Consider the following 24,283-nt stretch of genomic DNA (forward strand, 5'->3'; position numbering starts at 1 on the left):
GCTCTTGAAATGAAAGACGAAGAGAAGATGTGTTTTAAAGAACTCCATATCGCTGAACCTCAGACGGCCGGTCCTTTACACCAGACACATTCCACAGGAGCTGGATGATTCACACTGCACTGTATATACTAACTGTTTCTCTCTCTCTCTCTCTCTCTCTCTCTCTCTCTCTCTCTCTCTCTCTCTCTCTCTCTCTCTCTCACTCACTCACACACACACACACACACACACACACACACACACACACACACACACACACACACACACACACACACACACACACACACACACACTGCAGTTCTCCAGGGCTTTGGCTGTATAATGAGTTTCAGCTGATTTGTTGCCAGTGACAGCATCTGTTGATGTATTGTCAGGGCTCAAGGGTAACCACCACTCCTTCAACTATTGGAGTAAACATGCAGCCTGTGTCTGTGTCCTACGCACATAGAGACACACATACACACACAGACACACACACACCATGAGGTCCATTAAGTACTCTAAAACACTGTGTATGTGGGGCTAGGAGCAGGGGGGGTATTGGGTAGGCGGCCAGTTGCGAAAGCACATCTCTGTCTCTGTAAAACAGCACAGACCCATGGAAATGTTTGCTGCAACAGTTAAACAGCCGCTCCAAATATTTGTGTGACTTCAACTGCAAATGTGTTACACTCCAGCTCTAAGATGGATGTTGGCGTAAACACGAGCGCCATCAACAAACATCATCCATTTTCTCAGCTGGATGGGGGCTCATACACCGATGTTGGGCTGATCTATAAGCTTTTGTCGAGATTGGTGTTTGCATAAAATGTAAAAGCATACAGTTGGTACTGTCCAGCCCCCACACAGAGCTCAAATAAGCTCAGTAAGATATTATACTGTATAAGACAGTCATAGACCACTATAAATCATTATCATGCTTATCATGTTCACCTATCAACCAAAGGAAGGAGAAGAAGTTTGAATTATTTTTGGTCACTTTAAAGGAGCTGTTTGTAAGTTTTGCCATCGCTACAAACGTAGCTAACATTAAAGGGATAGTTCAGCTTTTTTGAAATGGGGTTGTATGAGGTACAAATGGCCATTACAGTAAGTATAATATCTGCAGTAGAAAGGTCTCTGCCCCCCCCCCCCCCCCCCCCCCACTGAGAAACACCGGCTTATCGTGCTGCACCGAGACTCAGGCGACTCAGTACACTGTTGTCAATGGGGGACGATTAATCAGCATATTTTCGTCGCCTACGAGAACTCCCTTCTCAAAATAACATACCAGTTCAAGAGTACGATATACAGTAAAAATGTTCAATGCATCAGCTGCTCAGAAAAGAGTTAGTTTATCTGGAACTAACCAGCTCGCTCAGTACTCCTTGGTACTCCTCCACACAGGCAGGCTCCACGACGTGCTGTATCACTCCGCTGGCCTCTTCCACACACCACTGATTCAAACAGCTGAACAGCGGAGTGATACGTCGCGCAGCCTGCCTCCCCGAAGTGGAGGGGGGGGCATAAACTTTTTTACTGCAGATATTATACTTAATGGCCATTTTTACCTCATACAACCCCACTTCTAAATACCTGAACTATCCCTTTAATATTAGCAGTTATTAACCTACCAGTCCCGGAGAAACATTGTGAGTTGATTATCAAACTTGATTCTCCTCTTCTTTCCACCATCTCCCTCCAAACACCAGTGTTAAGTCTTCTCTGTCTCTATCTCTATTTCTTTTATTGGTTAGCTTGCTAACCAGCTAGCATTGGGCTGTTTTTTTCAATAGCGAGTCACTGACTGGGATGTCCTGATTGATCAGGAGGTCGCCATTAAAGGTAGAAAAACCAAATCAGGCCACATTTTGAAAATACACAAGTCAAAAGTCCCAGCCCCTTTCCTCAGACTTCTCTCTGAAGTCAAGCCTTCACCTTTCCGCAGACGTGGGTGAAGACACCCAACGCGCATTGCCAGAGCCGAGCAACATTGCCACCCACCAGACTGGAGTGTGGCTTTTCCGCGGACGTAGGTGAAGACTCTGGTTGCACAAGCAGAAGGAGGGAGAGGGGGAGAAAGATGGCAGCTTGATTGGGTGTAGACAGAACTAGACATGTAGGCATCTGATAGTTTTTTTCCTTTTTGGAGTGAAAAGCATGGATTGGTCAGAATTTTGTCAGTCCTGCAGCTGCCACAGAAGTCTGATTATTTTTGTTACTTTTTCTGAATACATAATGTATTGACTAATCTCAGGATAGAAGGACCATTTCACCCAGTATAACAAAACGTGCTTCTGAACAGTTTTACCAACTATAACTTGAATGCCCTAGTCACAGTTCACCTGAGAGTGAAAGTGAAAAAAAAAGTGTATTCCTGCCTCTGACTTTATACTACTGTAGCATAGCACCAAAACAAAACATGGTGGCCTTGTGTAACTTTTTACAAAGTGTGTGTGTGTGTGTGTGTGTGTGTAATTGCTGAAGCTCTTGTAAAGTGAACATCTGGTGGAATATCCGTGCTCTAGTCTGGACCCTCAGACGATTCAGCCAATTAAAACCATTAAGCAGACATATACTTTTAATTAACGCTCCTGCAGATTTACATCCATATGTTTTGCCTGAAAGGAAACCATTTCCAGAGTTAACGTTCAAGCTGTGTCACTGTTCAGACCTGAGGGCCAGATAGAGCTCATTCTAAGCGTCCATCTTGATTGGGTTTATGTTGTCGCTGTGGTTGAGGCAGCACATCAAAGGCCTGTGACGGAGGGTGACAGAGGGATGGAGGGGATGGTCTGGATGGGCAAGGAATGTGGCTCTGCTGTCAGCCTGCAGGGCGGCTGATAAAAGAGAGCCTTTGTTCCCCAGATGTGACCACTAGTGTACAACATGGTTAATGTTGAGGTTAGGAGTCAAGTTTTTTTTGTTGTTTGAAAGTTTTTTCTCCAGCTTGGTTTTTAATCTGTAACGGATGTTCTGGATCCGTTTGTAGCTAATGGTTTATGGCAATTATCATTGAACATATCATTTAGTTTGATCATTAACCAATGTATAACAAGTAGGCTGGGGCCTGCCACATGTTTTCTGGAAGGCGGCATCTTCCTCTATGCAGAATAATTAGTGTATGGTCGACTCGCGACCACAGATGTTGAGCAGCCCTCAGTGATTCATTTCAGCCCCAAGCTGTCACTCTGAGCTTCTTTGTTACGTTACGTCTCTAGAGAGAGTAGACTTCCTCGAGTGTATGTTTTCAATATGTGCAACAATAAAACAGTTATGTGCGTGTTATGAGTTGAAATAGATGGTGTTTGTTCTTAATTATGACTTAAGAGACAATTTCATCCATAAGTGAAACTCAAACTCACCTGGATCTGCTCAGAGACAGGACACAACTTACAAATTACCACAAATGTCTTGGTTCCAGGTTCAGGAATAAACAAGGGCCCATGTGCTCTGTCTATGTGTGTGTGTGTGTGTGTGTGTGTGTTAGGCTGTTCTTGGAGAGGGCCCAGCTGGAGTACTCGGAGGAGGAGAGTAACATCCTCGGCCAGGGGGGCAGCGGGACCATCATCTACCGGGCACGATATCGTGAGCAGCCGGTGGCCGTCAAACGCTTCCACTTCAAGAAGTGTCGGCAGCAGACCATCAGCAGCGACACAGGTACGGACACACAGGGTTCTTACGGATTCTTAAAAAGTCTTAAAAGGCATTGAATTCATTAATCTAAAAACAAGGCTTCTTTAATCGGAGCTTCTTCGATCCAGCGTTTCAGTGGCGGTGAACGGCCGCTGCGTCATTAATGCCGCCGCTGCTTTGGAGTCGGGGCAGACACACAGTAACAGTACCGAAAAGCTTTTTAGTTTATCATCTCTTCTCCACAACTAGTTAAATGATGTCACTCACTCACTCACTCATAGCGCCCCCCGTCCCCCGTCCCCCAATCATTCATGTAGCAGTCACTTTACCTTGGACCACATAGGAAAGTGGGTAAAATTGTCCCTAACCCTTTGTAATAGATGTGGTGACGTATTTTTTTTGTTGTTTTTTTTGCATTTGTGTTTATTGTGAAGTCGGTCTTGAATTTCATTTCAAGTGGCATTATAAACGTCTTAAAAAGTCTTAAATTGAACTTGGCTTAAGCTGTAGGAACCCTGGACACATCTTCTTTATTTTACTGCTCCCCTGGCGTGCAGATTTAAACACTTGAAGATGTTCTCACCAGTCGGCCTCTCCTCTCTTGAACCGGAGTTGTTATGTCTTCAAGACCCTACAACCAGGTTTTGGTTGCCTTTGGGCGCAATCTCTCCTGCAGTCAGGAGGAGAGATCATTTGAAGTTCCTCTGGGTGGCCGGCAGAATGTGGAGGAGCCCACCCACTACCTTATGCTGTCTGGTTGGATGACTGAGAATCTTCACACATTTTAGTTAGGATTTCACACATATAGACATATGAATATAGATATGGGCTATAGATAGAGTGAAGAATGTCAATTTATTGATTTTATTCAGTATGAGAAGCATTCTCTTTGGCCTGAGATCTGTTTTCTACATAATCAGCTTTACAGAGGTGAGTTACAGTATTGGCTACCTACAGTTGTGCTCAAAAGTTGGAAGATTTTGTAACTGTGTATCATTCATTAAGGAAAACATGTGTGATCAGACGAAACAGGTTTCTCTTATTTTTTTTATGGTATTCAAATTAAACTGTTGAGACATCCAGAAATAACACAATCATTAAAAAAAAAAAAAAAAAAGATAATCAGAGAGTCTGACCAACACATTTCTGATGGTACCAGACCGTGGCTTGGTATCAACAGAACCCTCAATTTCCACTTTTATGAGATCTTGAACACTGCTGATTGGCTTTCTCACATCTTTGGAAATCTTTTTAATCCTTTTACTCTTTTATAAAGTTAAACAACTTTCTCCCTCAGGACTTTTCACAGTTCTTTGCTTCCCCCACGGCTCAGAATCCAGCACAGTCAGTGCAGCAGTGGATGAAATGTGCAGGTGTTTGTCAAGAGCCCAGAATCTCATTGACTTTTTATACACAGACACTAAATACAAACAACCAAGTTCCAGGTGTGGACAGTTCCCCTGAGTAGACATTTAAAGCAGTCTGTGTCTGTGTCAGTCTGTGTGTTTATTATCAGGGTAGAACTTTTGATCAGGGACATTTTGGTGTTTGTACTTATTAGGATTCAAAAAGCCCAGCCACTAACTCTGAATAAAAACAAGTTTTGTTGCGTTATCAGTTATATTTTCTGAAATGTAGCCAGTATTTCACAAATTCTGCCAGGGTATGTCAACTTTAGAGCACAACTGTATATCTCTACTATCTTGTTTATATCTCATTCATCCCTCTTGTCACTACTTCAGACACCATGGTGAAACACCTGCAGTCTGCAGATGCCTGCCGCAGCTTCTCCGAGTTCCGTCAGGAGGCCAGCATGTTGCACTCTCTGCAGCATCCCTGCATCGTCTCTTTGGTGGGCATCAGCATCCACCCGCTCTGCTTCGCCCTCCAGTTAGCCCCCCTAGGCAGCCTCAACACTGTGCTGGAGGAGAAGCGCAAAGGCATGTAGATACATATTCATCTAATGGTTTCCTCCCCTCATCGGAGTGTGTTCGTGTTGGAGGAACATTAAGTTATGTTTTTTTTTTTTTGTTATCTCTAGGTTCCAAGTACATGCCCCTTGGTCACATGCTAACCTTCAAAGTAGCCTATCAGATTGCAGCGGGTCTGGCATACCTCCACAGGAAGAGCATCATCTTCTGTGACCTGAAATCTGACAACATCCTGGTGTGGTCTCTGCAGGTCTGTGTCTGAGTCATCATTACAGTCATAAATGTTTGATTGTTCCTTATTGGCAATAAACTTTTTTTTTTTTTTTGAACTTTTTATTTAAACATTTTAAACATTTTACAAAACATTAGGGCTGGGACGATATGCTTTTCTCCCGATTCAATTCTTCTACGATTTTTTGGATGGTGATTCGATTTAAATTGCGATTCTACGATATTGCAGATTCTCTCGATTTTTAGTCTGCATTTTTAACATTTATCTGCACACAAATACTGTAGGAGCCTATAAATTAACATACTCCATTATAAAGTGAACTTAAACCCTTTTCAAAACCTGTACTCTCTTTATGTAAAAAAAGGCTAACAAATGCACATTGCACAATATTTAAAAAACTTTGAAAAAAAATCCCAAAAAAAGAAAAAAAATCGTCAAAAAAGATATCGCAATATTTATGTGAATCGATTTTTTCTCCCACCCCTACAAAACATGTCCTGACATATGACTTAGAAAATGTGTGATAGACTTTACAAGAGAATGAAAGGTAATGTAAATGAAAACATGTACATAGTTATGATATTAACATTAGTAACAGCAGACAGTGATGGGTAGAAGAGCAGATATCTATAGATGGTAGCTGAGCAGGATTTTCCAAAGAGGAACTCCCAAAAGTACTCCGTCGCATCTTCCCGTCTATTATACAGCCAGGTATATTGAAATACAAGTCCATCTTTGCATGAAAGTGTCCATTGTGAGCTACAGAGTAGCCATTATTCGCTCCATCATATATACATTTTTCAGTCTCTGAGTCCATTGACTTATAGTTGGTGGTTTTACCTCTCTCCAGTTCACTGTAATCGTTTTCTTCGCTACCAGTAAGAGAATCCTCAGTGCATATCGTTGGTCTGCATTATATATATCTTTGGGTATAACTCCCAACAAAAATAACATTGGTTCTAGCAATAAACAAATTTGAACAAAGACTACTTTTTCTATCAAGCTTGGTAACGTGTCTTCCTTTTAGGTGGAGGATCCACTCAACATCAAACTGTCTGACTACGGCATTTCCCGACAGTCGTTCCACGAGGGTGCGTTAGGGGTTGAGGGCACCCCAGGTTACCAGGCTCCTGAGATCCGACCAGGCATCGTGTACGATGAGAAGGTAATGACCCCACCCGCCTCGTCTTAAAGAGATAGTTCACCCAAAATTGAAATTTCACTCATTATCTACTCCCCCTCATGTGGACTAAGGGCTGAGAGAAGTTTCAGAGTCCTCCGTGGCTTCTCTGAGTTACAGGGGGTCTCGGCGTAGCAGTGCATGTCCATATAACGGTTGCAAATGGATACCAACTGTCTTCGTAACAAAAAGACACACCAAAAAACATCCAAATACCTCCATGCTGCTCGTATGTAATGTCCGTCTTGTATTGAAGCCCCGAAGTTCCGAAAAAAACTAAATAAGTCTATATTTCAAGCTTGTTTTGTAGCGGAAGCTTCTCGAAGCTCCTCTTCCCGGTTCGTCAAATTTGGACGAATTGGGAAGAGGACAGGCCCTGGTTCGTCCAAATTTGACAAACCTGGAAGAGGAGCTTCCGCTACAAACAAACTTGAAATATAGACTCTTTTTTTTTCAGGACAATTTTGCATTTCGGGGCTTCAATACAAGACGGACATTACATACGAGCAGCATGGAGGTATTTGGATGTTTTTTGGTGTGTCTTTTTGTTACGAAGACAGTTGGTATCCATTTGCAACCGTTATATGGACATGCACTGCTACGCCGAGACCCCCTGTAACTCAGAGAAGCCACAAATAACTCTGAAACTTCTCCCAGCCCTTAGTCCACATGAGGGTGAGTAGATAATGAGTGAAATTTCAATTTTGGGTGAACTATCCCTTTAACCCACATTAATAAATGTGCACAGCATTTTATACTGTAAATCATGTTGAAAAGTTAAGTTTGTCATGTCAACATGTTGGAGCACCCCAAGAGAAAATGATCCTGGGAGTGATATCTAGATGAATTAAATACTAGGACCTCATTCCAGCTCTGAACATACCCTGTGCACTGATGTTGCCAAAAACATCAGTAGGGCGAGTGGTTCAAGTGCATCCCTATGGGCTCACTGTGCCTCAGAGCAGGAGATCACAGGAACAGCTCCCAATTCATACAGATACTTCACCCCATTTCCTGTCTGTCTTCACTGTCTCAAGCATTACAGTAAAGGCAAAAATGGCCCAGAAATGTAAGAAATAAATAGATAAACCAGCTGTGTGCTGCTGGATAGAGATTAAGATAGATTTAAAGAGGAACTATGCAGGATTTGTAGCTTAACTATGCTACATTCTTACCTCAATTAAACAGCTTTGGAGTAATTGTAATGGTTTAATCAATGGCTTAACTTGTTAAGATGGACAATGGATGCTCTCTGTCTTCCATGTTGCATCTCTGGGCTGAAAACCAACCGCCGCCGCCCCGGTGTCCCAGCTCTCGTCTCTGCGGCACCACGACACAAACACGCCCTGTAACCTGCAATCTCTTGTTTATGACAGATAAAACTACACAAATATACACATGGTAACATCATATATGATAAATAATGTTATCTACCACTCTATTGATTGATTTTGTGCCGGCTTTGTTGTAAACAAATGCACATGTCCAGGGCGAGGGTTAGCAAAACAGAGGAGAAACGACCGGATTTGCATTGTTCCTCTTTAAGTCTCAGTAGAGTAGATCTGACATCTAGCGTAGATCTAGTCTCATAGTGCTCTGGCTGAGCTCCAGAGATCCTGTGTGGATATGGGAGAGACTTCCACAAGCGCAGCCATCACTGCTGCTCTCCCCCAATCAGGTCTTTATATGGCACAGAGACCAGACTGGAGCCACTCCTCAAAGACAGACTCATAAAGGTCACTTGGAGTTTGCAAGAAAGCATCTAAATGAGGCCTAGGCACCGTGAACGCTGTGAGGTTGTTTTTTCAAGGGAGGGACATGTAGAGCTGAGCTATCCTTAATGAAAACCTCAACCTTCCAATAAGATAATAACTGTAATCAAACAGTCAAGATGACACGATTACTTGAAGCCAATGAAACATCAACACAGAGATCTGAAAACATCCATCCTCCGACAGTCCCCATCCAACCTGACAGAGAGAGAGGGAGAGGATCTACAGAGGAGTATGGCCAAAAGTCCCCAAATCCAGGTGTGCGTAGCCTGTTGGCTCATGTTTGGATACTAGCTACATGTCATTTTCTTCAGGCTCAGAGCTTAACTGCATTCAAATGAAATACAGAGGATAAGAAAATGAATTAAAAACAATCTGTCAGCAATAAAATCACAACAAACCTCCAAGATGGTTGTGGCTTTGGGTCACAAGTTACTTTTTTTCTTCACACTTTCCTCTCCCCATTTTTTTTTTTTAAAGTTGAATTTCACTTTCTATTTTTCAAACTGGAACAAACAGAGATGTAATGAAAGGAAACAGTAATAAACAGAATGGGTAATATGTTCCCTGTTAACATGATGGCACCTCATCTCCAGTTAAGGACCAACAAAGAACACAAGACCAAGGCTCTGGAGCATCACAAGCTGGGTTTCCATTAACGGTTTTTGCAAAATAAAAGTGATATTTCAGAAAAAGTACAATTCCTATTTGCAGGTGTTTCCATTGAAAGGTGTTTTGTGAATGAGCCGTAACTCTTGTAAATTCTAGTCTTGCGATATCCCATAATTCTCTTAAAGAGGAACTATGCAAATCTGGTCACTTTTCCGCTCTGTTTTGCTAACCCTCTCTGGCCATGTGCATTTGTTTACAACGAAGCCGTCTAAAAATCAATACATGGAGCGGTGGATAGCGTTATATAACAAATATGATATTAGGACGTGTATATTTGTGTAGTCTTAACTGTCCATTACCAGTTTTTTATTGCAATACTGTATTTAGGTTTTGTGCATTTCTAGAGGTAATGGAAAAGCACCTACAGTATCTTGGTGAATCATCAGAAGTTTTGCTCATCACATCTTATGTCCACATCCTGATGAGCTGTCATAAAGAGACCTACAGTATAGCTTCTTCTTCAGACTGTACTCAGCAAACCATCTCCCTTTGACAGCCCTTTTTGTTGAGTCTTCTTCATTTTCATGGTCACATCTTTACCCCTCATACTGACCAACTGCTCCACCTCAGTTTAAACTCAAATTCTTTTTTTTTCATGCATAAACTACTGTTGAAATAATAATGAAACCTTCAGCAGCCAAGGGTCTTTCATTTGAACCCTTGGAAATGTGGGCTTTTAGTTGCTTGTGATGGTGTTAATGTTGCTGTCCTTGTCCTTTTGTGAGATGTTTTATTTAGTTTATTCTCATGCCTCTCATGGTCTGCATTCCTGACTGAAGACAGGAGGATTATCTCAAAACAAACTCAGCTGAGGTTTATTTCAAAGGGGATCACTGATCACGGTGGAACCACAGCCGCTGTCTTGCTGCTCTGTTCTCTACCTCCAGCTCCATTGCATGTGAAACTCTTTTATACAGTCACTTGATTCTGACATGTCTAATTAATAGCTGAGTAACTGCAGTGCATGCACAGTCAGCATGGGGGGTGGGGGGTTGTGTGATCCTGCAGCAGAGATCTATTTGGGCTCTGTAGATTGGTTATGTCCTGTTTGTGGAATCAAAGAGCTGCCCCCGCCGCTCTATTTATTTGACTTGTCACACCAGAGGATTTACAGTTGGTGAGCTGATAGTTTTGACCGTCGACTTCCTCTCTGCAGCATGTTTCAGTCTGATCAGTTCCATGTGTTTGCTTTATTGGCAAAGGAAGAGGAAAAGCCAAAGTCCCATGCAGGTTTTACCACGGCTGCAGAGCGCTGACCTTTACATCCACACAGATTTTTTTAACAAATGCCACTACTACTTTAAGTAGAGAAACGAAACTTGGTCATTTCCAACATAAAAATTATATTTCTTCTTAATATAAACCAGAAGCCTGAGGAAAAGGGACACCAACATTTCCTTAAAAATCATCTTAAATCACAAACTTTCATTAAAGGGACAACGAGGAGTTTGTATTTGGTTATAAAAAAGTCTCATATTTATGTGGATGAATCTACGTTATGGGTCCATTTTTGATAAATATATTGTTTTGTCTTTATAGTTATTTTGATATTATTATTTAGTGGTCGACTCGCCCAGCATTTCCTACTTTTGGTTTCACGGATGCTGCCCGGCGGGTCATGGGAATAACTTTCATTCTTGATCAGTGAAAACATTCTTGGCAAATGTTTTCACTTTCGTCCGTCTTGCACCGGTCCAAGAGTTTCACCGTGCACATGGAGGCTCATGGGAAATGTAGTGTGAAAACACTTAGCTTTCCAAGATTCCTCGTTGTTCCTTTAAAAAAAAAAGAAAAAGCTAAGATCAATACTGTAGCACTGTTGAATATCCAATCTAACAATTACTTATTGTTTAATCAGTTGACAAACTTGTTGTTACTCGATCTCCAAAGTAAAGCCAGAGAGAGGAGACATAAAACTACACTGGGAACCCCCTAACAAATAGAAGTTAAAATAAAACACGGGGAAAGTGTCAAACCACCTAAATTACTTATTAGATGAATTAACAAAAATAAACACTGAAAGCTTATAGAGGGATTAATGAATCAACTTATCTTTGCAGCAGCTGACTGTGAGCCTGGGTGTTGGTGAGTGACGGCTGCTGTAGGTCTGATGTGGCTGACCTGAAGAGGCTGCTCTGACTTTCTCCTCTCCCCATGGAGACACTTTACTGGGGTTTACTGTTTCATTGGTCCCTTCCTCTGTAGCCAAGCGTTCAAAGAGCAGAGGAAACCACCTATAAGCCCCCAGCTCCATTCATCAGCTGCTCTCCCACAGAGTCCGCTGACCTCGGCCAATCAAATGAGCTCTTCTCCAGGGCGTTAATTTGACGTTTTGATGAGGTTTAACTGCTTAAATGAGACGCAGACGAGGCTGGAGAGAGAATAGATGATGGAGCAAGAGAGACGGGAATCGAGAGTGCAACAGGGGCATAAATGGAAAGCAGCTTCATGGCTGTGAACATGGTTGCCAGCGGTTGCCAGCGGTTGCCAGCTGTTGCCAGCTGTGAGTCACATGTGTTTGTCAACTGAGGGTCTGGACAATATGCAATAACACTCTTAGAAAGCTGTTACAGACTAGTTGTGTATAGTTTACATCAACATGGCTCAGTGACAAGATGGACATATGATATGTGCATCATTTGTTGTTTATTATAGTAAATAGTATAGTGTAGTATAGTTTTGGTGATAAGAAATATTTAATTCTATTCATATTAGTCAAGTCAAATCAAATTTTATTTGTAGAGCACATTTAAAATGACCGAAGTTAAAACAATATAGAAAGCAATGCAACACAGTTACACAATTTTACAATTATACAAACATGCATGCATACATTGATATGCATGAATACATTTGGACAACAAAAGCAAAAAGCAAGAAACAAGAAGGGCTCTGCCTCAACCCCAGTTGAATGCCATGTCGAATAAATGGGTCTTCAAACAATAACTGACAAACTGTTCCAATTGGAACTTGTGGTTATTATATTGTTGGTAGACTGAAGGCATGAGATGAGGTTCATGTGCATTGAATAAATTTACAATTACTTTGTTAAAAAGCTAACAAAGGCAAAAAAGAAACAATATTTAATTTAGTGTGTTTGTGTTTGTGTGTGTGTGTGCATTTGGGGGAGACTGCGTGTTTAAACAAAGGAAACTATAAAGCAGATGGCAGGATCAATACAAATCAAATCAATACACATTTACTGGCGAGTTAACCAGTCAGAACCCTGCTATGCTAAGCTGCACCTCATAAAGGTCACCAAGGACATGGAAATAAGGTCCCTTCATGCTTTACTGCTTTGTAAAGTCCTGGGAGTTGGGTTCGATTCCTGGCCTGGGGCCTTTTGGATGGAGTTCACATGGTCTCCCAGTGTCCGGGTGGCTCTTTTTTTCCAGATTCTTTTGCCTCCTCCCAAAGTCCAAACACATGCATAATGGGTTGATTGGTGACTCTAGATTGCACATGAATATAATGTCTGTGCGTGTTGTTCGTGTCTCTATGTCGGCCCTGTGATAGACTAGGAAACCTGTTGTAACACAAGAAAAGACTGATTTATAGAAAGTCTTGTTGAGATGAGTGGGAAAAGTCTAGGCCAAATTGATTGGACATGACTTGAAAAGACTCAAAGAAAACAGACCAGCAGAACTTAACATACATAAATTAATTCATATAAAAGGATTGTGGGATTTGTTGGATTGGTCCGTTTAACTCAGAATCAAATGCATTTCCTTGTTGAATGTGGCAACGATTCTTCCTTCATGACTGTTTCTGGTCAGTAGTGTGTGAATGTTGTCAGCAGAGGTCCACTCTTGATAAAACCTCTCTGATCATGATGGAATGAGACAGAGTGACGTCTTCTGTTCCAGCAGTCCAGGCTAAAGTAACTATTTTTAAGTCTGTGTTGTGTAAAGATAACGGACATTAAAGCAGAAGTAAGCGGAATGTTTGTGTTAATATAAGTCTTAAATAGTTCTATCTTCCGACAGCAATCACTGTTATAGAGTGTTTGGACCGAAACACGGGTCTGTCAGTCCCTCAGCTCTGCTCTGAGGCGAGGAGAAAACTTCAAGGCCATCTGTTGTTTTCTATCTGCTCGTCTTAGTTGGTGGCTCTTCCTATTCGTCACCTTTATCTCTGGGCCAGCTGTCCATCAGTGAGCCCTCATGCTCTGCATCAGTTACATATATACACTCTACTATTAACCTTCTCCCTTTAATAGGTCCCCTGACTCTATATAATACTATAGTGATTTTCTGATGCCAGCTTTCTTGTATTATCTAATTTAACTGTCAATCATAAAACATAAAGCTTGAGATGAAACCATCACTCCATCAATCCATTGCTGGTTGGTAGGTTGGTTTAAAGGGATAGTAGCATTTTTTTTAAAGTTGGGTTGTATGATCTACAAATAGCCCCTAAGTACTTTAATTGCAGTAGAAGACTCTCTGCACTCCTCCCGTTAGCAACGCCAGCCCATAGCCCTGCCCAGAGATTTACAACATACAGTGTTGTGAACAGACCCAAAGAAACGGCCTATTTTCGCGGCCTAAAAGAGGTTTGACCTGAAAAAAATACACAGTTCCATTGTTCGCTATAATATAATTTTTTCCAGCCCCTCAAAGTGCAGGAAAAAGGCAGTTTTTATTTGGACCTAACTAACTCACGTATCCCTCCACCCAGGGTTAGCGCCCGCCGATCAGCAGTTGGTTAGGTCCAAATAAAAACTGCGTTTTTCCTGCACTTTGAAGGGCTGGAAAAAATTATATTATAGCGAAATTAAAGTACTAAAGTGGGGCTGTAGATCATACAGCCCCACTTTTAAAAAATGCTACTATCCCTTTAAGGTGTTTTTTTTTTTTTTTTTGGGGGGGGGTGATTTCTGTCAACTCATTTTGCTAATTTTAGGGTCCACCTCCTTCAGAATTCATTTTAATAAAAAAAAAATCTATAAAGTGCAAATCAAAATATGCACTAATAGAAACTGGCAGCTAGGTTTGGTACACTATGCACGTTCTTGTAGCACAGAGCAGTGACTGATAAGTTGACATTGAGGCCAACTATAGGTCACCAATTGATTGGTGCCGAAAAGCAATTTACATTCACATTAGAGAACTAGACCAAAAACTGTAAATACAGTGATGCACCCTCAGCATCTAACAGCACGTTATCCCTGTTTGTTCCCGTGGAGACTGCATCTGCTGCGCCTGTCGTTCTCTCTTTACAGCTTCAGCTTTACATGGGTGTAGAGGAGCTTCCTTGTATTTGCTGTAAAAAAAAAAAAAAAAAAACTGCAGTTGAAACACTTTTGCACACCGATTGACAAAAGGTGCGTCGGAAGAGGAGAGCGACAGGCTGGTGAAGAAACTCTTTTTCTTCTTTTGCACTTTTTGTGCATGAGTTTCTTCACCAACCAAAAAAAAAAAAAAAAGCAGTGTAGGGACTTTGCTGCCCCCCTTGTGTGTATTTTGGCAGTCGCTGGTTGCTGGACTGGTGGCTGGTGGGAAAATGTTTAATTTTTTATCACCTAACCCTATTATAGCACTAGTTGTCTTAACACTGGTGCCTCACCGTGAAATGAAAACCTTGTTGTTGTTGTTGTGTTGGAATTGCTGCGTAGACTTGTTCTCAGTGACACATGATGCAGTATTGTCGGCATCACACACAACAGGTTATCATGCCATACTGCTGAAAGATGCCAATAGTTATATAAAAAAACCTTTCTCTGTAGCCGTCCTGTCAAGGTTTTATGTTGCCCATGAATTTCAGATATGTCGGTCACCAAGGTCTTCAAATCAGGAATGAAAATCACAGACAAACGGACGAGTGAGAAGATTCCTTAGACTGAGTTTAGAGGAACATCTTTATATAAATGTACCAACCTTTTCCACGGTCCTTGAGACTTCATACCATCCCACAGACCTCGAGTGTGTTTGGAGCCACAACCAAGTGATGTCACCTCAAAAATAGTCAAGTGTTTTTGGCGTCGCACCACGGTTTGCCTTTTACAGCTATTCTGGGAATTTCCACAGTTCCTGTCCTCCCCTGCCCTCCCCTGCCCAGTCACTATCTGTGACTGTGACCCTTCACAGATACTGTAGGAATTGGGAAGGGGTGGGCGGAATCCACTTGGGTATTTTGGTCCTCAGATATGGGTCTCAAGGATGAGTTCAATTAGGAAGGGATGGAAAACTAGAGTTTGATCTTTGTGTGTGTTTTTTTAATTACACATAATAGCCAAGGGTCTTCTTTGAAGTGAAGGGCCATGCTGCCCTACAATGCAAGAAAGGGGTAACTAATTTTTTGTCAAAAATGAAATTTTGTCATTTTTGGGACATTAAAGGTCTGCTACATCATGTGGATTAATATCTTGACTCAACGTTATCTTATTTGGGAGATATTTGCGGGTGGTTTTCACAGTAACTCCCAAAAACTGCGGTGAAACAACGAGAGAACACCGTAACTAGAGTTACCTTTTTCTTCCTGTGTATAGAATGTTCAACAGGCCCTACTGTACAACAGGCTACTACCATTCTACCAACCAATGGGAGTTACCCCTTTCTTGCGTTGTATGGCCAGCTTATATTTTGCCTCAATGCACAAACAGACAGAGGTAACTCTGAAATAAGGGTAAAATGTTAAGTTTGAGTTGGATATTTTTACACAGCTAGACTACTACTCGCAAAAGCAAGGATTTGACCAATTTTCAGAATCCTAAGTTCAATACAGTTGACTGGACAACACTTTAAACTAATTTTTCTCAGAACTGCACTCTGAGGAGTTACCCCTTTCTTCCGTTGTAGGGCAGCATGACAGTGTCAACCAGGAGGACAAAAGTCTCAATCTGACTTCTGAGTAAACAAGATGAGTGAGCTGTTGAAGATAAGACAGAGCAGCACAACCTGTTAATCAGTGTTAACCACTATCAGTGAAAGTCCACCTGTTTATCCAGCGGCCTCCTGGCCTGTGTGGTCTATCTACAGCTTACTGTGGTTTTATTGCATCTTGGTCGACTGTGTGTTTGCTATATTCCTCATATTGATGTTTACTGTTGCCGTGGCCAGTCGGCCCCTCGGGGATAACATCGGTTTCATCTTATTCTTACCGTCCATTTCATCAACATTGCTGGTATATTGCATAACTCACCTTCAGCCAAACACAGCGTTTAAAGGAATAGTTCACTCAAAATTGAAATTTCACTCATTATCTACTCCCCCTCATGTGGACTAAGGGCTGGGAGAAGTTTCAGAGTCCTCCGTGGCTTCTCTGAGTTACAGGGGGTCTCGGCGTAGCAGTGCATGTCCATATAACGGTTGCAAATGGATACCAACTGTCTTCGTAACAAAAAGACACACCAAAAAACATCCAAATACCTCCATGCTGCTCGTATGTAATGTCCGTCTTGTATTGAAGCCCCGAAATGCGAAATTGTTCCGAAAAAAAACAAATAAGTCTATATTTCAAGCTTGTTTTGTAACTATTCTTTTAAATCTAAAGCTACATTTCATGTGAAAACACTGAGTTCAAGTCTGACTGAAGGTCTTGAATCACCACCTCAGATGTAACTCCTGTCCTCGGTGTGACTTGTGTCTCCTCCTGCAGGTGGACATGTTCTCCTACGGCATGGTGCTGTATGAGCTGCTGTCTGGGCGGAGACCGGCGCTGGGGCAGCACCAGCTCCAGATCGCCAAGAAGCTCTCCAAAGGCATACGGCCGGCGCTGGGCAGTCCAGAGGAAGTCCAGTTCTACTGCCTCCACAGTCTGCTGACTGAATGCTGGGACACCAAGCCTGAGAAGGTCAGCCCCCCCAAACCAAAAACACCAAGGTCTCCTTCCTTTGCAGGAAATGGATGAATTCTAATCACCACAATCACACAGAGTCATTATCTCCAGCCAGGTTAGAGGGTGTAGTGAACTACAAGGACAGTGAACGCACCCAAGATGCATTCAGGAAACATTTGAGATATGATCCTGACAGTGTGATCTAAGGACCGCCCACTGATGTCCTCTCCCTCAGTCTCATGAGCCCAGATACACTTTATAAATAACACAAAATATGTGGAAAAACCTGATTATAGAGCTTTGGACAGTGGACACACGATTGTTTGACATCTCTTCACACCACTCTCTCTCTCTCTCTCTCTCTCTTTCAACAGACCTTAAAGGGATAATTCAACATTTTGACAAATTATCCCATTGCCATAATCCCAATGGTTTTAGGAGAAGATTTGTTACCTATAATTGTCGGTTATATAGCTATTTTTAGAGCGGCGGAGCAGAGCTGTGAGCTGCTCAGAGCTACACTACGAAGGCTAATGGAATTTCTTGGTTTCCCTCATCAAACTCATCAAATACACAATCCAACAACTCCACAACGCTCTGGTGGACAAGTTGTGACCTGCACATTCACCACGCTATGAGATAATAACGGAACGTTACAAGACAGTTGTTTTCGAGGTGAATGCAGTGACTGCTTGCCGAAAAATATAAGCGATTAATTTTCCTCTAAAACAACTCTGTCGTAATGTTCCGTTATTATCTCATAGCGTGGTGAATGTGCAGGTCACAACTTGTCCACCAGAGCGTTTTGGAGTTGTTGGATTGTGTATTTGATGAGTTTGATGAGGGAAACCAATAAATTCTCTTAGCCTCCGTAGCGTAGCTCTGAGCAGCTCGCGGCTCTGCTCCGCCGTTCTAAAAACAGCTTGCACCGACAACTAAAGGTAACAAACCTACTGCTATGACTATAGGGATTATGGTAATGGGCCAATTTGCCAAAATGTTGAACTATCCCTTTAACCCTATACTAGCAGGTTTCAGGTTATTGAAGGTGACCATGATGGTGGTTCACTTGTTACCAGAGTAAATTACCATGGCAACTGATGCTGACTACTGACCTGCTGAGAGCAGCTTAACTTCATAGGACCAAATCAAAACTACTAACGAATCAGATCACTGAAACAGGGTGATGAATAATAACGATCAGCCCATTTCTGAAAATCAGTGGCATGTTTCCTCTTCCAGACATCACATGTGTCCACTCTGTTATGATAAGATCACTGATCGTGTGTGTGTGTGTGTGTTTGTGTATGTGTGTGTGTGTGTGTGTGTGTGTGTACAGAGGCCAGTGGCCATGCAGTGTGTGAGGCAGATGCAGGAGCCCAGCTTCCCCTGCCTCAGGTATGTGCTGCCCTGTGACAGCCACTCGCAGCTCTTCCTGTCCCAGCTGCAGGGACACAGCGCCGTGTTCTGGAGCGGAGACAAGGACGACAGGTTGGTCTAAAATGATAACTGCTTTTCTTTAACATGAAAAACTATTCTGCATTTATTTTTGTTTCTTTATTTATGTTGATGCGATTTGAAACGGTTCCGAAACAGGGTATGAAAGTTGTGCTGCAGAAGGAGTTGAGCTTTTACACGTGTAATTGAATAAACATAGCAAAAACAAAAAAGACACTCTTTTAAAACATCAATAACAGCATCACAAACTACAAGCAGTTCAACAAAAACAGTTAAAGTGATAGTTCACCCAAAATTCTAATTTCTCATATCTACTCACCCTCATGTCAACTAAGAGCTGTGAGAATTTTCAGAGTCCTCCGTGCCTTCTCTGAGTTACGGGGGGGTCCGCGCAGCAGTATTTGTCCATATAATGGTTGTGAATGGATACCACTTTCCTTCGTAAACAAAAAGACACACCAAAAAACATCCAAATACCTCCATACTGCTCGTCTGTAATGTCCCTCTTGTATTGAAGCCCCGACATGAGAAATTGTTCCGAAAAAAATTAAATAAGTCTATGTTTTAAGCTTGTTTGTAGCGGAAGCTCCCAGTGTCTCAGTTCACTGCTCTTCCTGTGTCAGTGCAAATCTTGCGTGATTTGCACTGAGCGGCAGAACAATTTCTCATGTTGGGGCTTCAATACAAGAGGGACATTACAGACGAGCAGTATGGAGGTATTTGGATGTTTTTTGGTGTGTCTTTTTGGACGAAGAAAGTTGGTATCCATTCACAACCATTATATGGACAAATACTGCTGCGCGGACCCCCCCGTAACTCAGAGAAGGCACGGAGGACTCTGAAAATTCTCACAGCTCTTAGTCGACATGAGGGTGAGTAGATAATGAGTGAAATTTGAATTTTGGGTGAACTATCCCTTTAAGAATAGATGCAGCGGCTTAAAAATAGTCACAGCTCTGCTTTGCTTGTAGCCAACACTTAACCTTTTTTGTGAAGGAATCTGTGTCTGGAGATGATTCGATTTCAGTCGGTGATGTGATCCAGAGTTGACGGCTGATCGTCCACATGTAGATGGTGTGATATTTTACAGCTGCCATTCACCACACTCCTAGTTCCTCTGTTCCTGGATCTGTCTGTTGATACAAGTCAGTAATGTGTGATGCAGCTGGAGGTGAAGGAGAAAAGAGCTCCTGCAAAAAAACAGCAAGAACGTATTTATTCACTGCAGCGTCGGGTCGGTTTTCATAAGTCAACAACATTACAACAAAATGCAGAGTCTCACTGTAGCTTAGTAGTGGCTCATTAACACAAAACACACACACACAGTGACTGCAACTTGTGTCCACTCCAGTGTAAAAAAAGCCATGAAGTAGCAGAAAGCCGGAAACAGAGCAGCAACAGAAGCATTTAAAATAAATTAATGCAAAAATACACATTTCTCTCGCAAAAAAAAAACAATAAATGGCCACTGTGTGTGTGTGTGTGTCTATATCTGTGTGTATCTCCGTTCAGTCTCATTAGCAGCAGACTGCTGAGCCGTCCACTCCTTGTCATGAAGCCTGCGTGTGTGTTGGTGTGTGAGAGTGTGAGACCTTGCTGTGGCTGCTGACACAGCGCTCAGTGGTCCAAGTGCACCAGTGTGTGTTTGTATGCAGGACAGCATCTCAGGCTGTTTGTGTGTGTGTGTGTGTGTGTGTGTGTGTGTGTGTGTGTGTGTGTGTGTGTGTGTGTGTGTGTGTGTGTGTGTGTGTGTGTGTGTGTGTGTGTGTGTGTGTGTGTGTGTGTGTGTGTGTGTGTGTGTGTGTATGTATGTGTTGGTGTTCTCAGACCTTCCACTTGAAAGATGGCATATGGTGTTAGTGTACCTGAGGAGTAATATAATATTTATAAACAATACTCCATGTTGGTATTTTGTCCCACACCTAATATGTAGTGGTGTGTATGTAATCTGAGTGTGTTTGTGTGTGTGTTGAGTAGGAACTACAGTGTGGTGAATGTGGAGAAGGGCCAGATGGAGGTGAAGAGGATGTCGTGTCCAGGCAGCAGGATCAGCTGTCAGATGAAGATGTGCAACACTCTGTGGGTGGCCACTGAGGTACACACCGCGCATCACAACACTATCCAACACAACACCGCGCATCACAACACCATCCAACACAACACCTAGCCCTCTTCTTCTTTAGCTAACATGGTTGAGAATATCAAACATGGCAGGAAAGGGGACATATTATGGAAATATCACTTTTTGAAGGCTCTTTAAAGGGATAATAGCATTTTTTAAAAGTGGGGTTGTATGATCTACAAATAGCCCCTAAGTACTTTAATTGCAGTAAAAAAAATACACTGTTCCATTGTTCGCTATAATATAATTTTTTCCAGCCCCTCAAAGTTCAGGAAAAACACAGTTTTTATTTGGACCTAACCAACTGCTGATCGGCGGGCGCTAACCCTGGGTGGAGGGATATGTGAGTTGGTTAGGTCCAAACAAAAACTGTGTTTTTCCTGCACTTTGAGGGGCTGGAAAAAATTATATTATACCGAACAATGGAACTGTGTATTTTTTTTCAGGTAAAACCTGTTTCAGGCCGCGAAAATAGGCCGTTTCTTTGGGTCTGTTCACAACAATGTTGTAAATCTCTGGGCAGGGCTATGGGCTGGCGTTGCTAATGGGAGGAGTGCAGAGAGTCTTCTACTGCAATTAAAGTACTTAGGGGCTATTTGTAGATCATACAACCCCACTTCTAAAAAATGCTACTATCCCTTTAAAGCCAACACTTTTCATTTAGTGTTGATTTTGGCGGCCCCCGTGGACAAAAGCGGTGGTGTTTTGCCGGAATGAAGACTGCATTTACCACTGTCGTGAAGACATTTATCTGGCCAGCGCGTGTAGATTTGTTTTGGAAATGTCGGAAAGAAGACAGGACTTGCTTTGAAAACTTTTTTTTTTTTTTAGCAGCTATCTGCAGCGTTCATATGGATGAAGTAATGTATCTATTCATATGGTTTTGTCAGTGGTCCGACCCGACCATGCCTTCCAGTGGTATAGAATTAGACTACTAAGAAATAACGTATCTTCACACTGATGGGCTCATTTGCTGTTGTAGGTAACAGAGACACATCAGCAGAAACCAGAGACTTTTGCGTATCCAGTTAAAAGCTCCATACCGGGGCTTCAACATTTAGGTGTTTGTCTTGCCTTCCGGCCCCCAAAATATGAGAATTGACAAAAGTCAGTAATGTTCAGGCTCCCTAGGTTGAAATCCATGTGGTTTTATGAGCTGTTCCCTCAGTTGTCTTCCAGTGATGTAACTAGCTTTTGAATTTGTATAACCCCACCCCTACCTGGTACCGGTAGAAGGGGCGGGGCAAGCAGTGGCCCATTTGCATTTAAAGGGACAGACACTGAAAGCAGCCGTTCTGAACAGGGCTGTTTAGAGAGGATGAAAAGAGCTGTGATGTTTGATCCTTGGGGGATTTTGACCAAAGCATGTCACAGACATGTCTTTAAGACACCTGGGGACTCTTTTAATTTGTGGAAAGGGGGCAGAATATGTCTCCTTTAAATGTCAGATTTTTCTTTTCCAGAGAATTCATATCCTGCAAAACACCCGATCCACAGACAGCTGTAGCTGAAATTAGAGCAGTGTTCATGGAGGAGATGGTGTTTGTAATTCTCTAATTTATTGGATGTGAAGTGTTTGCATTTGAACACAATGTGTTTATATTCACAAATCCAATTCAAAAACATTTCAAATGAGAAAACACAGTGATCAGAGCTCAGACTGGTGCTGTGATATGTGTGTACATTGTTGACACAGATTCAACACTGTATATTCCCCTGAATCCATAAATAGAATATAACCCTAACTCTAACCCTAACCCTATATAGCTACTTAAGTTTCTCTCATAACTTAAAACAATGGCTACTTAATAACCAAAAGTATCTTAGTACCTTTAAATGCATTAAATTCAATATTAGGGAATATTTTAAGATCTTTATAATAGGAAGCTGGGCACTGTTTTGTATTTGTAAATTATTTAGTTTTTTCTTTTCACTGACCACACAGGATAGCGTACATCTTTTTCAAATGCATTGCACTTGACTTGGTCATTCTAAATGTGGAATGTGTGTGTCTGTATTGTCTCTGTGCGGTCCATTGTTTATTTGTGTCATTTTGTGTATCAGGTTTTCCTTTGTATTTTAGATTGTGGTGTGTGTCTGTTGTGTATTACATGTTGGGACTGCAGATGGAAATTAGCAGCTGGCTAAATCTGGTGCAACCATCTCCTCATTTCTTGCAAATGATTAATGTCATTGCACAATGTCCCTTAATAAACGAAATAAAAACAAAGAATAATATGAACAGGCAGGTCAAATGGAAAACACAATGATTCCTTGCTGTGTTCATTCTTGTTGTTTTTTTTGTGTGTGCGTCCCACAGGAGCAGGAGGTGTTCATCTACAGTCTGAAGGACATGTGTCCACTCAGTCAACCCCAGAGACAGTTCTCCTGTCCGGCCGTCATCACCTGCCTGTTTCCTGTCCCAGCATTAGAACAGGTCAGCTCACGTTCCAACACAACACACACACACACACACACACACACACACACAGGATGTTGTATCCTTGTCTGACGGGTCATCACTGTGTCTGTCAGCGGTTTGAAAAGCTGACCTGTCAAGAAGTCAGAAGTTCCCCTAAAACGTTTGACTGCCGTAAACCCGACTGTGTGTGAGACACCAAAGGAAGGTTTTGTGGGAAAAGTAGTTTTATGGTCTGTACTGCTGTTCCCCCTCTGACCTCTGACCTCCGACCTGCTGCCAGGCCACATGTAAATGCTTTGACCCAGTTCACCTCTGAAGTGTAAATGATGGAATCCAGGTGTTATCAGGGCCAGGGTGGTGCATTCCCCAACCTGTACCGACTGGTCTGTATGACTGCATGGGTGCAGATCCCAGGGGGGAACGGGGGGGACATGTCCCCCCCCAATTTCTGAAAAACATGAATTGTCCCCGCCCAATAAAAATACCCCAAATTATTCAGAATTGAACAAATGTATTTTCAGACTTCACATTCTTCACATTTTAGATTCACATCTAAAAAGAAATGATTGAAATGGTGTAAAATAGCATAATGTTTGACAAAAATATTTCTGACTCCACATCCCATCTCTGGTCTCCTCCACTATAATGCAAATGAACGGGTAGTTTCTTACACAGATGCTGATGACATCAACAGGCCTTTAAAAAAACGACTCACTCAATCTTAGGGCTTCATATTTTGATATTCATCCATATCAATTAATCATGCATAAAGTAGTCCCATACACTGGGAGAAAAGGGAGATGGGGAGAAGAACTGGGGATCTGGGAAGGTCGGAGGGAGGCGAAAGATAAGAAGAGAGTAGATATTATATGTCTGAGACCCTTTAAATTATAATTTACTAGTGATACGTGCTGTTGGCTGTTTAGGACAAATACTGTAAACAAGAAAGGTAAGCACAACAAATGATTCCCTGTGCAGTACTTTATGAATGATATGGCGAGCCTCTACCAAGTTGTGATTTATGGTGGCATGTTATGAGCTGCATACGGGCAAAAAAAAAGAAAAATCACTTTTGTGTCCCCCCCCCCCCCAATCCTGAC

At 42.1% G+C, this 24,283-nt stretch overlaps 1 protein-coding gene across 1 annotated transcript in view; it reads left to right on the forward strand.

The window, feature by feature from the left end:
- lrrk1 (leucine-rich repeat kinase 1) overlaps positions 1-24,283 on the forward strand; it is a 97,510-nt gene that overhangs the window by 63,815 nt on the left and 9,412 nt on the right. Inside the window, 9 exon segments of the mRNA XM_083997562.1 lie at positions 3,470-3,639; positions 5,358-5,556; positions 5,558-5,559; positions 5,657-5,796; positions 6,806-6,943; positions 17,002-17,196; positions 18,521-18,672; positions 20,617-20,734; positions 23,082-23,198. Of these exon segments, the coding sequence (XP_083853688.1) occupies positions 3,470-3,639; positions 5,358-5,556; positions 5,558-5,559; positions 5,657-5,796; positions 6,806-6,943; positions 17,002-17,196; positions 18,521-18,672; positions 20,617-20,734; positions 23,082-23,198 (1,231 nt within the window).

Source organism: Trachurus trachurus (assembly GCF_905171665.1).
Source record: "Trachurus trachurus genome assembly, chromosome: 3".
NCBI classification, from domain to species: Eukaryota; Metazoa; Chordata; class Actinopteri; order Carangiformes; family Carangidae; genus Trachurus; species Trachurus trachurus.